The sequence below is a fragment of the Mesoplodon densirostris genome, chromosome 3 (assembly GCF_025265405.1).
Source record: "Mesoplodon densirostris isolate mMesDen1 chromosome 3, mMesDen1 primary haplotype, whole genome shotgun sequence".
Classification (NCBI taxonomy): Eukaryota; Metazoa; Chordata; class Mammalia; order Artiodactyla; family Ziphiidae; genus Mesoplodon; species Mesoplodon densirostris.
In genome coordinates this window covers 138,001,529-138,017,549 of record NC_082663.1, presented here as the reverse complement: position 1 = coordinate 138,017,549, position 16,021 = coordinate 138,001,529, and the positions used below count along the sequence as shown (strand labels likewise).

At 41.1% G+C, this 16,021-nt stretch overlaps 1 protein-coding gene across 4 annotated transcripts in view; it reads left to right on the top strand.

The window, feature by feature from the left end:
- EBF1 (EBF transcription factor 1) overlaps positions 1 to 16,021 on the top strand; it is a 395,537-nt gene that overhangs the window by 355,872 nt on the left and 23,644 nt on the right. For all 4 annotated transcript variants that reach the window (XM_060093734.1, XM_060093733.1, XM_060093732.1 and 1 more), the window contains exon 11: positions 6,433 to 6,521. In XM_060093734.1, coding sequence (XP_059949717.1) covers positions 6,433 to 6,521 — 89 coding nt within the window. The remainder of the gene's footprint in view (positions 1 to 6,432; positions 6,522 to 16,021) is intronic.

Sequence of the window (16,021 nt, the reverse complement as noted above, 5' to 3'; positions counted from 1 at the left end):
GCAGGGGCTCTGCTTGCAAGGGACTTGGTGTTAGGTTTCTTAGGGAATGTATCCCTTCCAGGAAGAGATGACCCGGAATACCATGTGTGCACTAAACATCTAGGCGAGGAATGAAACATCCAAACGGCTGGAAAAGCAACACATTTCTTCCTTGACCATATTTCTGGCTCTTGTTTAGGTTTCTGGTTGATTTTGCGGTTTATATCTTTTAAAATCAGTCTTAAAGATAGGTTCGTGAAGATATCTTGCTGTTTTATTGTTTACCTCTGGTTGTTAATTTAGTGACTGAGGGAAAAATAAGGCCATTATGGAACAAAAAGACTGCCTAACACATATATAATAACTCTTATGCCCAGAATGGATCTGCCTTGAAGGGAAATGCTCTGCTGTATTCTGTAGTTCAAATATAGAATAGTCACCAGGGAAGCTTGGAGACCCAGGTGCTGGTTTTATCATTGCCTTTGCTATGAGGCTTTATTTATTACTTGGCATAGAGTCTAGATATTTGTTTGGACATTAAATGGCAATAGAATATAAATATTACCTTTCTAATATCTGCATTTCTTTTTATTTCCAGTCAAAATGACATCATGTCACATAACCATTAAAAAAAGGAAATTAAAACCCCAGAAATATGTTAAAGTGCTGCAGTGAGTCACTGAGCTATAAAAGCAGGGGAACTCTGCGCGCTCACGTTGGAATGGCACCCAAACCGCTTTTCCCCTGATGTTTGGGAACACAACTGTCCTGCCTTTCATTTCCACTGTTTCCAGGGATAAGTATTCCAGAAGTTAAGGAGGACCGAGGAGTGTTTTCTCTAAAAGGCAACTCTGAAAAGAGAAAAATCAGTTCTAATAACCGAGAATGCATTTGCCTTGACTACATGGTTTTAATTTGCAAATAAATCCCCTTAAAGAGAATTTTCTTTCTTTGATGTGTTTGTGGATTAAAAAAAAAAAAGAAGACGACTAAAGGCATGAAAAGGCCACAATTCACATATACATTTGGTAAGGATTTACCCATTACCAGATGTTTTGAATGAATTTTATAATCTTGTCATTATTAGTAGGACATAAAATCTAGTTGTATTATTCTAAATTTTCTTTGCATATAGCATTTCATGCTGCATGAACATTTGGACACTGTAAATAGCTTTGTATAACCAGAGTTCTTCTGTCTTGACCAGAACCTTGGTTGAAGCCCAAAGGGGAAGGGCTCTGCATAGACTGGTTCTGTATAGAAAGTTACTGGTTTCCTTTAGGGGAGTCTGAGATTGTGAGACTGGGTAGGAACCAAAAGCCATTTATAAGATGACCCCACATGAAGTGGTTTGATGTTTTTTAAAAATATTTAACTAACTTTTCCCTTTTGAAAAGTAATGACTTTGATACAGCTGAGCCTGCCCCATGCATGGGTCCCCTACTTCCTCCCTATACTCATTCCCCAGTATCCTATCATAGCTGTGAGAGGACCCTCCTGAAATCTCAGCTGATACATCTGCCCTACAAGCTTGCTCCTGTGTAGAAGCATTTAATCTTGCCTTTTGTGCATTTATAGGAAAGTTTCAGGCTTCCTGTAGGATATGTACACAGCTCCATGAGGTCCTACTGAGCTTACTCAGCTAATATGTATCTACCTCTAAGTTTGAACAGGACAGTGGAAGACATCTTGAATGCAAATCTTTGTGGCTCCCCAGTAGCCTGATCACTCTATAAATCCACATGGTCCTGTGAAGTGTAGTGTGAACCTAGTGTCAGAAAAGAGGAGCAGGGCTTCCCTGGTGGTGCATTGGTTGAGAATCCGCCTGCCACTGCAGGGGACACGGGTTTGAGCCCTGGTCTGGGAAGATCCCACATGCCGTGGAGCAACTGGGCCTGTGAGCCATGGCCGCTGAGCCTGTGCGTCCGGAGCCTGTGCTCCGCAACGGGAGAGGCCACAACAATGAGAGGCCCGCGTACCACAAAAAAAAAAAAAAAAAAAAAAAGAGTGGCCCCTGCTTGCCACAACTAGAGAAAGCCCTCACACAGAAAGGAAGACCCAACACAGCCATAAATAAATAAATTAATTAATGAAAAAAAAAAAAGAAAAGAGGAGTAGTGGTGGTGACCCACCATCTGACCATCAGGGAGGCAAGAGAACGGATTGCTGAGCAGGAGGGAAGCCTGGCCATGGGAGCTGGAACCAGGTTCCAACTCTACAATCATAGTAGTTCATTTCTGAGGTGAGATTATGTACACCTCTCAGAAAGTTTATTTTTAAGGGCTTATGTGACGTAAAACACATATTCCTACCAGTGCCATCTGAACACCTGGTAGGCACTAGAAATGATTATTGAGTCAATGGACAATTTATTATCTTGTGGAATGTTTTTAATGCCCTCACTGGTCCCATTTTATTATGCTGATTTAAAAATTGAGGCTTTTCTTCTTTGGGATTATGGATTTTGCTAAACCTCTGAGCCTCCCTTATTCCGTTAACCACCCCTAACTGGTTTAGGAGAACACCCTCTCAAACCCTGTTGAAAGTGTGGTTTAGGTGCTTGGAAGTGGGGTGACATGAGAAGCTCTCATCATTGCATTCCTTTTGCAGTTTACAGTTTCATCTGTTTTTTCTTTCTTTTTTTTTTTTTTTTTTGCTTTACGCGGGCCTCTCACTGCTGTGGCCTCTCCTGTTGTGGAGCACAGGCTCCGGACGCGCAGGCTCAGTGGCCGTGGCTCACAGGCCTAGCCGCTCTGCGGCATGTGGGATCTTCCCGGACCGGGGCATGAACCCGTGTCCCCTTCATCGGCAGGCAGACTCTCAACCACTGTGCCACCAGGGAAGCCCTGTTTTTTCTTTTTACAACCTAGGATACTCATGCTTTATTTGTGGTTAATTATGTGCAGTTAAATTTTTTTCTTTCTCTCCTGGATTCTCGGAATTGTCTCAAGTTTTAGGGGGAAAAACTTGACTAGTCCCACTTCTTCTTCTGGTGCCCCCTGAGCTCTGTGCTTGAATACAATGAGGTCACTTTGTTGAAGGATTAACTTTATATTACATTCTTGCAGAGTAGATGTATGTCCCTAAGGTACGACTACCCCCACTGATGAAAATAAATATGCCATTCTTTATGATTCCTCCCCGTTACTCTCTCTGTTGATTTTCAGAGAGTTTATGAATAGTCACATATTTATACAACTGGCCAAAAGTATACTACTTATTTTTCTTATGGTCTGTAATAACCTAGGCAATGTTATTAAAGGGTATACAGACCCTTTTTCAGGCAAAGTTTCTTATGTCATTACTTTATACAAGCAGGTCAGATTCCATCTTGGGAACACTCTCTTGCTCTTAACCTTTTTCTCTGATTATAAAAGTAATATATGTTCATTGTGGAAAATGTAGACAATGCACAGCATAAAGAGAAGGAAGAAAAGCACTTCAAGACTCACTTCTTAGAAATAACTACTGTTAGGCAGTTTATACACAGAAACCTTTTCTTTATTCTCTGTATATGTTCATTTAAAAAAAAGTAACCATATTGCACATATGCTCTTGTAATCTGCTTCTTGACATAGCAATATATTTTATGCCAGTAAATTTATTTTCCTATTTTTTTTTCCAAAAACATTGTTTTTGAGGACTGCATCATATTCCTATGGGTGTGCCGTAATTTAACCATCCCCCTCCCTAGACGGTTAATCTGTTTTCAGGGGTTTTTCTTAAAGTAACAATCTCTATCAGATGGCCCCTCTCACTCAATAATTGGTTTAGTTTTTTTCTTAATTACTGCAATCAGAGAAATCATCAGGCACCTTTGAATTTAAGACAACAAACTTTGCTTGCATATCTTTAGTGTTATCTTTGTTTACAGCACTAGACAATGCCATTGTAATATTCAATATGTAGATTGAGGGCAGGTTAATACATTAAAAAATACGAGTGTAGAGCAAATCATAAAGGCATGGGAAATAAATTAAAAGCCTTTGTCCCTCTACTGAAATATTTCCTCTCACATAGCATACTTCCATAGACTAGATGCTTATTTTTCTTTGAATAATGAGTTTAATATATCTAATTCAATTACTCTTTCTGGCAGCAGAATGACTTCTCCTCAGCTCTTTAGCTATTAGTTCCATATGATATTTGAATCAGTTCTTTTAATTGTGGATACTGAATGTCAGTCATTCTGTTGTGAGTTGTTCCTATGCTCAGAGAAACATATCCTCCCCCCAATACATCAGTCATTCAATTAACAACCATGGGTTTCTTGACACAGTAGGAATTAATTCATTATGCAAACAACTGAAGGGGTGGGCCAACAAGTCAAGTTTTATTGGTAGCTTACATTGAAAAATAAAACCAAGAATTAGAATTTTCAGGATGCTGAATCATATCTTCAAGTGTTAAAATGATACATTTAATTGCCTAAAGCTATTTTTATGGTTAAACATCTTTGTTAGCAATTAGCATTATGGGTGGGAGATAGATGTGATATACAGCTTAACCTGGGTGCTCATTCCTGTCACTCTAGGGCATTTCTTTATTAAATACTGGGATTTTATGAGTCACAGCTTCCCTGTGTAAAGAATTGTATGGCTTTTTCTCTACAAGTCTAATTTGAAAAAAAAAGAATTTTTCTCAAGGGTTTAGAAAGTAATTCATAAAATGGGAGGAACAATAAATATTGTGCCTTAACTCATGTACCACTATAGAGAGATTTGGTACACCTGGGTGTAATTTTAGTTAATTTTCACAAGAGGTTGAAAGTTCACCATTTGGAAGGGGGCGGGGAGAAGGTGGGGGAAATGGCTAAACCTCATATTTGCAAAAATGATTACATTGTCTTAAATGGCTACTCTATTAACGACTTCAATAAGCACTGCATTTGGGAAAAAAAATCTTCTTAATAAAAGTTACCTGAAGTTCACTCCAACTTAAAATATACAAGTGAGGAAAAAGTACTTACTCTGATTTATATGTCTTTTGGAGGTGTAATTATTGGCTTTTTACTCACCTATGTAAAACAATGTACTTTTGTAAATGGATTTCTGGCCACTTTATGCAGCCTTTTTTTTTTTTTTTTTTTTACATAAAAAGTAAGCACTGTCAATCAAGGAATTTTAAGGTTTATTTCCTCTTTAGAAATGATTGATAGCCTTTTAGATTTACAAGTTGACAAGTTAAAGGGTTCTATTGGTATAATTATGTACTAAATTCACAGTCTTTCAATTTAAATGTCCTTTTAAAACCACAAGATTATCATACCTGTATTTTGAAAAGTGGGCCAGTCAGTTTGGGTTGGTATACAAATTGCTTCCATTAGCCTTGGGACCTATTTGAATTTAATACAGTTTTTTAAAGTTAGTAGTAGTATGAATCTTACTTTTAAAATTTAGGTTAATGGAAATGCATTTTAAGTAAAGCATGTGGCAACTTGTTTTCTAAATGTATAGCTAAATGTCAGAACTACAAAGACTGTCTTTTTATTCAGTCTGGGAGAAAATATGTGGTTGAGTACTTTGGTTACATGAAAAAAGAAAAGAAGAAAAAAAACCACTCATTACTTAGAGGAGTTGGGGGATGTGGGTGGAGGATGGAGCTGCCATCTTTTCCTGGTCAGGCGAGGAAAGCTGGAGATATTTCATATCCTGGGGAGGAATTTCAAAAGTGATACACCAGAGTCCACTTTGTATCAGGTTGAATTTAAGGATGCTTTGAAGGAGGAGTAGTCAATATGGGTACAAGAAGGCCCACTGTCTCCCAATATTATTACAGGTTTGCTCTTCTTTTAGTCTTAAAAAAATTCTTCTTGGAGAGCCAGCTGCTCTGAGCTAGTGCTCCATAGAGGTTAGCCTTTTCCTGAAATAATATTGATATTGGTGAATCAGTTTTTCATCTTAGATATGAGGGTGTCGTATCAAGGGCATTTTCAATACCTGTCTCTTTTCGGACTCTTCCAAGGGTAGAAGAGGCTTTCTGGCCCGAGGAGATCTGGTCTCCTCTGCCCCACCACACTTAATTGCTCCCGATGGCATTGCGATACTGTATCAGCTGAGGTCCACTTGATATTCTGTAGCTAAGCAAGTACTTTTAATTCTGCTCTTTATACCTGTAGATACCCTTGGCCAAGCCCTCCAGTGTTGTAACTCAAGCTCCTGACTAAAGGGAATCCTAAAACCACACACCAAGTTCCATTTTACCTTCCATTTTCAACACTGTAAGGAATATAGAATTTGGCCAGAAGAGCAGAGTTTAGGACCTGCTACTCATGTTCTTTTGAGTGAGTCAGTCCCCACCAAAAGGGATCATTCGTCCAATCACTTTATGATCTAATTCAAAAGTATCAATGAAACTTTCGACTTCCCAGTTATTACTGCACCATAAGTATTGCAAATCATGTGCTGTTTTATTTCCTGAAATTGTTCTAATTGTATGACTTCTTCATTGCAGCACTCAATGAACCCACCATCGATTATGGTTTCCAGAGGTTACAGAAGGTTATTCCTCGGCACCCTGGCGACCCTGAGCGCTTGCCAAAGGTAGGATACCTCCTCTTTGGGTTAGGGTCTCTGGAAACACAGGCTTGGGTGATTGGCAGAAAACTTTGCCATTGATAAAAGTTAGTTCATAGATAAGCAACTCAGTATTTTTGTGCTTTGTGTATTTAGTATTATAAGGTAAGCAATAATCAAAGTAGCAAGCACTTATGTGCCAGGTAATGTTTTACTTATATCATGTCATTTCTTCCTCTAAAAAAACCCTCTGAGGTTGATGCAATTACCACCTCTATTTTAGAGAAGAAAATAACCAAACAAAGAGAGGTTAAATCATTTGCCCAAGGTCACACAGCATGTAAATTGCTAAACTGAGATTCAAACCTCTAAACCTGGCTCCTAAGTCCAGGTTATTAATCATTATATCGTATCAGTTCTCAAGAGGAAAAAGAACATTGCTTTTCTACCCCATGAGGATCTTTACTTATTTCTGGTGAGGGGAGAACAGCTAGAGCTCAAAGGAAAGCATATTGGCACACCTTGCACCGGGTCTACTAAGGCATGAGTCTGTTCCCTCCAGAGGCATCCCACCTAAGACACAAGTGGGAGAAATTAGACACAAATTCAAGATAGAGCAATATATGTCATACAGCAATGTTATTAATTGCCAATGCAGAAAAAAAGGAAATGCACATTTATTGGTTTCTATTCTGTACCTGTTGTCAATGTTGGGGATATTCCCATCTCTGTACCCAAGGAACTCGGACTCCCTGTGGGAGAGAAAGCCAAATACAATGCCATACAAAACAGAAAACAATAGGTACATTTAACGAAAGTGCAACCAAAGTTCTGGGAGGACTCAGAGGAGAGAACAGTTAAATGCTAAAGAAGTTCAACGAACAGAATTGGTCGAGCTACCATTCACTGTTTACTGACAGAAAAATGAAATTTCATTTACTACACAAGTAAAAATTAGTATAAATTAAATGAGTAGAGGAAAGGTCCTCTCCATGACACAGCAAGTCTAGAGATATGTCATTTCCAGGTCTGTTTCTGCTCGTAATACACTTATAAAAATGAAGTTGGCATCCTTCCTAGCTCAGCGAACCTCTTTGGGGGATCATTTCATCATCACATCTTACCTGTGGGCCCTGCTGCACTGAAAGGGCAGGACCACTGTCAGAACAGGCCTGTCCAGGAGAAAGCTGCCCCTCCCCACCAAAACTGATGCACAGCTGTGAGGGGCTGGGGGGTGGGTAAGGGGCACTGCCTGCCCAGAGAGAGGAAGAACCGTGACAAGCAAATTCTGCCCTCTCCTAGACTCCAGGGGAAGACCCACAGAGCCTTCAGTCTCAACCCTGAATTCCCATAACAGCCTCACTTCCACTGAGGGCTGTTCACCGTAAAAAAACATCTTGAGAGCATTTCACCTGAGGAAGAAATCTATGATGTGTCGGTCTGTACACATCCTTGTCTTTGCAAGGGGCCTCCATCTTACACCTCCTTCCCTTTCACCCTGACTTATTCTTGGTGAGCAATTACAGAATCTAACAGTAATGGTGAACGACCCTCTGCTTCCACAGATGGGTGTGCCATGGAGAGAATTACCTTTAGGTTCCTTTGTCTGGCAAGAACCCAACTCCCATGAATTTCCTATGGGAAAATAATCAGTAATTTTATAGCACGAAGATGTAAGTAATGTGTGTCCACCCAATGGTGGGAAGAAGCCATGAGGGCATTGTCAGAATCTTCCCACTGTTTCCATTTGGGGACCATTTTCACTTTCATTTGGCATTTGATGTCCCTAGAGTCTGCTGAAGGGACTGGAGAGCTCTGTGGTCTGGGTCAAAATTCTTTCTCCCCGCCCCCCAAATTCTTAACCTCTCTGTGCCTCAGTTTCCTTCTCTGTCAAATGGAGATGGTCATACTTCCTACTTTTTTGGGTTGCTTTAGTCACTTATTTAGCAGTCAACAAAAAGTAGCTATAATTATTTGCCAGTTGAGTGAGAGTGGGACCCTGGCTTCTGAGAGCTCTCCTACCCAATCTCTGCAGAGCAGAAAGTCCTAATTCAGGTCAGCAGTGGAGTGTATGGTTTATCTTCTGTGTCTCGGTTTCTTCATCTATAAAATGGGGGTGAAATAATTGGGCCAACTTCACTGGGATCACATAAGGATAAAAAGAAGTCATCCTGTGGGTGCCTCAGCATAGCTTCTGGCCCACAATTGCCACTCTATAAATATTGATTGAAAAACAGGAGACAGATTTGGTTTAATGGTTGAGGTCTACAGCAACCAAGCAGTACTTTTCTTATTCATAAAGAAAGGAGAGAAACAGGAATATATGGTTGAGTTTTGTGTATTTACTTTTAATAACATTTTCACGGCTGCACATCACGTTCAGAAATGTTGAACAAATAGCACAGGCACGTGTCACTTTGTCCCCTGTGGCCTGATGGTGAAATTCCCAGCCCCGTTTTCCTGGGTTTGGGAAGAGTAATCAAGGACACAATGGGTTTGTGTGTTAAGGAAACACTCCACAGTGTGCATCCAGCCACTGGACCGTGCGAGGACTTTGGCCAGAGCCCACCCCAGGAAGCTCTCTGTGTGACTCAGATCAGAGTAGTGTCCTCTTGGCTCCGAATGTGAAGGTGGAGTGAGAGTTCAAGAGCAGGGTCAGGAAGTGGCGGATGGAGCCAGCACGAGGTATTCCTGTGGACCTGGGAGATTTATAGTCCCGCTGTCCATTGTTAGGGGGATGAAAACGGGCTCCGCCTTTCTTAGAATCATGGTCAGTGTTTGTAAAACAGGAGTGTTTCAGTGAGCCATGGACCACACACCTTAAAAAACAAACTCCACTTTATTAAACCCATGTGTTTGCGAATAGACAAAGCTAGATTCATACAACCACCCACATATTCTGTCAAATGAAACTGCTCCAAAGACCAAGCAGACAGCTTTCCATAATAATATGCCTTTGTATACTGGCTTGTGCTTTTTCAAAGAACTTGTACATGCGTTGTTTTATTGGAGCCCCTCTTGTGAGAGAAGTCGGGAAAGCAGACATCATTCCTATTTACCAAACGAGAAAACAGAAGCAAGCTGAATCCTTCTCTGTAAATTATTTTGTCCCTGAAAGCCACCATCAGTGACAGTTGCTGTACACACAAATTTAAAATACTATAATTATGCTAACCCCAGATGTGCTTTGGTTTCCTTTTTCATATGCACGTGGAGAAGGGCAGGCGAAGGTTTTTCAGCTGCAGCATTCTATTCTGTGTCATACAGACGTGCCTTCCTCTCTGGATCCTGGCAGGAGGGAGAGGAACATGTGACCAACTTTGGGGCAAAGGTTGACTTTTCTTATAATGTAGAGGTGAGGAGGATGGGGACTGTGGTCAGTCAGAAACGCTGAGGTGCTGAAAGGCACGAAGCCATCCAGAAACATTGAACAAGGAGCTGTCTCTGTCCCCTTTCGATTTGTAGTTGTCTTCCTGAGTGGTCAGTGAGCATTAGCACAAAGGCACCGAGCTTGGCTGGCATTCGTGTGTTTTCAGTGAATCCCAGGGAACAGGTAACCTTTGCGTCATGCCCTCGATGTGCCTGGCACGGCTTTATCAAGGTTTTTGAAGGGTATTGAGGCCAAGAGAGTGGGCTCTCAGGTCAGATGGACGTGGATTTTGAAAACCACTTTCACTGCTCCGTGCACGGGACTCACCCTTCTCAGCCCCGGTTTTCTCCTTTGTAAAGCAGCTGTCCTGCAGCATGGCTGTTGGGCATTAATGATATAATGTATGCAACGAGGTCTCTCTGGCATATAGTGAGACTTCAGTAAATGGGGGCTACTATTCCCTGCAAGATGGGTACTCCCCATTTCACAGGGTCAAAATTCCCAGAGGGCTGGTGGCATGCTACCACTCACAGCAAGCACATGGGAAAACTGAGATTCGCACCTGGGGCCTCAGGCCTCACTGCATCAAGTTCCCATTTCCCTCCCAGGTCTGGAAACCCAAATACTTCTGCCTTGAGGTGACTGGCTTCTCTCTCCTGTCTCTCGCCTAACCTCAGCCCCATCCTACTCAAATATGCACCAGCTTTCTCTCATTCCCCACCCAGAGGGGTTTGCATGGGGACCATCACAGGGCAAACGCGTTTTTTCTTCCAGAGCTAGTCCCTCTTTTAGAGAAAAAAAAGCAGTTTGAGAAGAGTAACAAAGGCGGCATTTGTGTGTTTTGCTTTATGGAGCTGAAAATATCTGGTAAATTGATCCAGTGGGAGTAATAAATACACATTACTTTATCTTGTTCTTCATGTCCTATATCCCTGAGCCTTGATAGAGCAACACCACTTAATAGACTTAAAAAAGAGTAATTACACTCATTGGTTGTGTGATTTTTCAGCCCTCCCAGCCCTGCCTGACCTTCTAATTTAGCTCACCGTGTCTAACTAATGCATTTATATTCATCTTTTCTGAAGCATGTATAGTACAGAATTGACTTTAGAGCCTTTTTCAAGCTGTCCTCCCCGGTTTCCAATCTGGTGAGCAGTACGGAGAACGGGAACCATCCATCTCCCTACATCCGCACCTATAGATAACCCATACACATGGCTCACAGCACTTTCTTTCTCCTTTATGAAACATAATAAAAAGTAGTTATTACATTTTGACTTTAAAGCTTTTATACATTCTAGCATTATTTACAGCTAAACATGCAGGCAAAAGATGCGAGTGTTTTTAAAATGATTACTGTTAATGTTTCTGCTTGTCAGAAGTACTTAAATTTTCCTGCACTTTGTCTAAAAACTTAGTACTGTTGCCTTTTAAGAACAACACATTTAAAAGATCTTGCAAGTCAGATTTGCAAACACTGCTGACAGTTTGTGATGAATGATATTGCAAAATTTGCAAGATGTTTGTCATTTCGCACAGCTGACATATTAAGGAACAGATTAAGAAACGCAAAACCACTATGGAAAACAACCATCCCAAACAAACCTCAACCAAACCTTGAACCCAGAGAGCACACGCACCAGAATCTCTCACCCGGGTTTTCTCTCCCAACTTCCCACTCAGCCAGTGGAACCCAATTGTTCTCAGTGCATTTTCTCTCACCATATGGTCTCCTCATTACCATACACTAAGAGTCCATATGGGAAACTTGTGAAATGAACTGTATTCATTTTAACTGCCAGATGAGCAGCCTTTTGCTTTGCAAGCTTAGCTTAAGTCATCTGCTGTCTTCGTGTTGTTATGGCAACACGGTACCCATAAAAAATTCTAATCTACTGTAAGTGATCACAGTATTTTAAGTGCTTGCCTATAACTGCCCTCAAAGGGGAGGAAGGAGGAGGGGGTTATCTTTGCCCAAGGAGCAAAGGGTTGTTCTTCACTCCAGCAGGTGTCAGTAAAGAAGCTTGGTGACATGGAGAGCGAGGTGCTAGGGGGTCCGTGTAGCAGGTGTAGTAGATGCGATGGTAAGGGAGGTGGATTGCAGAGGGATGGATGGTAGTGATGATGGACTGTAGACCCTTTGGGTGGGTTGAGAAAAAACATTGACGGTCGGACACCATAGTTCTCCCAGCAGACACATGACTCTGCTGGTGCGGTGCACGCCGCCATGAATAAAACTCAAGGTTCTGAACAACGTCACAGGTAGCAGTTCCTCGTGGTAACTTCTCCTGCACTGGCGTGCAAAAAAAAAAAAAAAAAAAAAAAAAAAATCCCAGCCTCCTCTTCCTGTACATGGGAATTAGTCATTTCTAACTCTTAATGCTAATTAAGAGTACCTTAAAGTAATGGAAGTAGGCAGCAACATCCTTAAATATAAATCATTTTCACCTCCGCAGGCCACATGATATGTTTCATCTCTGTCGCTCTCTCTGTATTGAAAGTGAATGTTTATAGTCTCAGTTCATCAGTTCACATTAGCCTCATGCTGAATATTTAAACACAGAACAATTTGAACACACCACGAAGGAAGACGGTGACTGCACTTTCATTTGGAACAGCAAGGGCTCATCTAATAATAATTTAGTAAATCAGCCATTTAGTGGCTCGGTTGTGCACTGCATTGTGCCAAATATTATTCAGTTCCACTGTACACTTGCAGAATTGAAATTCAGCCTCTAGTCACAGGCACTGGTTTTGCTCAATGGAGAGACGAGACCCAAAATCACCCTCCCTAAAGAGCGGTCGTGTTAGTGATTTATCATAAATACAGAGCTGGGGCAAAATAAAACTGGAGTCAGCTGTATACCACGTATTCTAATTATGCTTTTATTGTTTTAGTCTTTATGCAAAGACTATCCGTAATTCAAAACCTGCAGTTGCATCAGTGAAAATACAAATAAGAAATTTTTGCATAACCACATTGCCTGTTAGCAGAAAAGGGGATGACTAAGGGTTTCAGAAAAGGATAAAGAAAAACCGTACATCTTTATCTTCCACACTGTGACACTGGACGTGCTCTTTTGTCTTATTCATTTATTTATTTATTTTTTAATTTCAAGAAAATCTATTAACATTTTATCTGGGAACCAAAATGACTCAAACAAAAAAATATAGCAACAAAAGCAAATCATACAGTATATTCAGCTCTTAGGAAAAGCATGCTTGAGTTTGATTCCAAAAACCATTTTGTCTCTGCATTTTCTTGTCAAAAACACACACTATGGAATGCAGTTCTTTTCCCCCCTCTCCTCCGTATCTGCCAGAAAACTCACGGGCAAATTCCACTTCCCCATTTTGATGATATGCTCAGTTTAGGGGCTTGGTAGCCCCTCCTACTTATGCTTCTTTTGTCAGGGGAGTTTACCCTTGAAATTGTATATAGAATTGTGTGTGTGTGTGTGATGAGTATGCACACACATGCATGCACATATGCACGTATTTTTCTGGGGAATGAGATTATAGCTTCATTAAAAAGGCCATGACCCCCACAAAAGTTTTAATGCTCACTTTTTTTGGATTATTTATTTTATCTTTAACTGACTGACTCTGCAGCAAGTTACTCTGTGGTTATTGAATCATGCCCGATTTAGAGATGAGGAAACTGAGGCTCAGAAAGGACCACTCACACAGCTGTCAGGGGAGGCTTTCTACCTCACCAGACATCCTCACCATTAGTCTGTTCAGAATCTTTCCAAGTGTTTTGCAGATAGGATTGCACCTCAAGGAGCACTCAAAGCGTTGACTCTAAGAATGCATATAATTTGCCCAAGTTCTCTGGAAAACAAGTGAGGGTTATCAATATTATTGCTGCCTCTTGCTCAGTAAGCACTCACTGTATGTCTGCTGAGCCAGATGCTGGTCTGAGCCGTACTTCACAGTTGAGGAAACGGAGGCATGCATTTACAGTGCTAAAAAAATGGCAGAGCAAGGATTTGAGCCAACTCTATTGGACTCCAGAGCCAGTATCTCTAAGCACTGCTTCCTAGAATTAAGAAAAGGGGATTTTAAGAAAAGAGGCAATTTTGTAAACCAATTTCTTAAAATCCCTCAAGCTTGGCCAGGGGGGAAGGGGAAGGTGCTAGCATAGACTGAGGGTAGCTCACAGATGGCTTAGCCAGGGGAAAGGGGCAGCAGGAGTTAAAAACACACACATACAAACCTGGGAGATAATTCTCTTTCTCTTTAGCCCCAGAGTCATTGCTGTAGGGACTTTGTAATAACAGTTACTCCAATAGCTGAATTCCGGAACCTCCTTCAAGTTCTTTTAGCACTGAGCTCTTGACAAGGGGGAGACTAAGTTTAACCTTTGTATCACACCCCGTGTACAGGGGCTTTGAATATAATTACTCATTCGTTCAAGGAGAAGTCACAGGAGGAAACAGGGGCTCATTTCTCCTCCTAACCACCCAACATCCTCCTCTTCAAGACCGAAGCCCTTAGTTAGAAACAGAGACACTAGGAGGCCTCTGGCCGTGCTTACTATTTTCAGCCTTGAGTAACACTTCAATTAACCACTGGAGTAATAAGATGTGAGCTCCAGCAGTCTTGAGGCAGTGGATTTTAATTGCAGTTATAGTCAGGACCATCAGTAAAGCCTTGGGAATCATCATTTACAGATACCATTGTTCTGGAGGTACATATCCTGATGATGTTCAACAATTTAAGAAACCAAAAGCAACTCTATTTTTGCCTTCCTTAGATATCCTTAAAGTCCAGTATAGTTCCAGCCTGTACATAGCACTTACTCAAGTTTAACTACATGTACTTGTCCAAAAATGTAAATATACACATACATTTGTATACACACACACCAAACACATACACAGACATACAGGGACATACATACGACAATAAGTCTCTTTGTTTACTCAGTGGTCCTTTTACTTTCAAACTAGATATTTATTGTCCTTCGCCCTAGGGAAAGGGAAGCCACAGCCAAAAGACAAAGAGAAACACAAGTAGTTAATTTCTGGCCTTTGTGTTTCTAAGAGCCCAGGCCTTGGCAACTTAAAAGAGTTTCAAGGGTAATTTTGACTCTAGGCAGTTTTTGTTTCATGTGCTGACTTTACAACCTAGCCCTGAAAAAGCCACCTCTGTCCACAGCCTTCTCTTTAAGCAGAGACTTTCATCCTGATCAGAAAGTCGATTTCCAAGGCCACTCAGCAGGATCTAACCCAGAGCGTTGGTCTTAAACCAGTACAATGAATTGGAATAAGAAGAACCAGCCAGAGGTTACCAAGTTCAGCTCTGTACCTCCAAGCAGGTCATATTCACAAGGGTGCAGACACCATTTTCCACTGTATTTGTGCCGGGAAACACCCCAGGCTCCCATTCACCAATTACCATGACACCATTTAGAAGAGAATGCCAGGAGACCAAAAAGAGGGGGGAAAGCCATTGTCATCACTCTTCTCGGGAATACCTGGCTTCACAATTTATACTTAACTGCTGACACTTGAAAAGGCGAACATTTTGGTGAAATGAATCAAGTGTAGTGTTTCTTTTATGAGATTCCCCTTGCAGGAAGGGAGGTTTGGCACCTCGTGAAGACCAAGCTTGGTTATCCATCATAGTAAAGTCAGCTGTCCTAGCCAGCTTCTCAGAGGTCACGCGATCGAATCAGCAGCTCTTATAACTATATTATTGCTTACGGAACAGTAATTGAGGCACCAGATAAAAATTACCTGGTCTAATAGGCAGTGAACAATTTTCAGTCAATAAAATTATAAGCCAAATCATTCATTTCATAACACTCTGGCTAATTTATTTGTTGACCTTTTAATATCCATAGCTCTTCAGTGGTATTAACTGCAACTCAGACAAAATCTCTTGTTCATTTCACTTTCATTGATTTTTTTTTCCCCATTGAGGCAATAACAGCTGCCTGAAAACAGCCTTTTCCTTTCCACTGTAAAAGTCAGTCATGTAAGTTAGTATGTCTTACGTTGATATAGCTGCGTTAGCTTACAACCTACCTTAATTTCATGTGATTCAAACGTCTTCCACGTTTGTAACAAAGGCAAAGCTTTCGGGCGCGTCTCCAGCCACGCGGCACGATGATACATAATCATATGTTTGAGAAGTAAGAGGGGTGTCA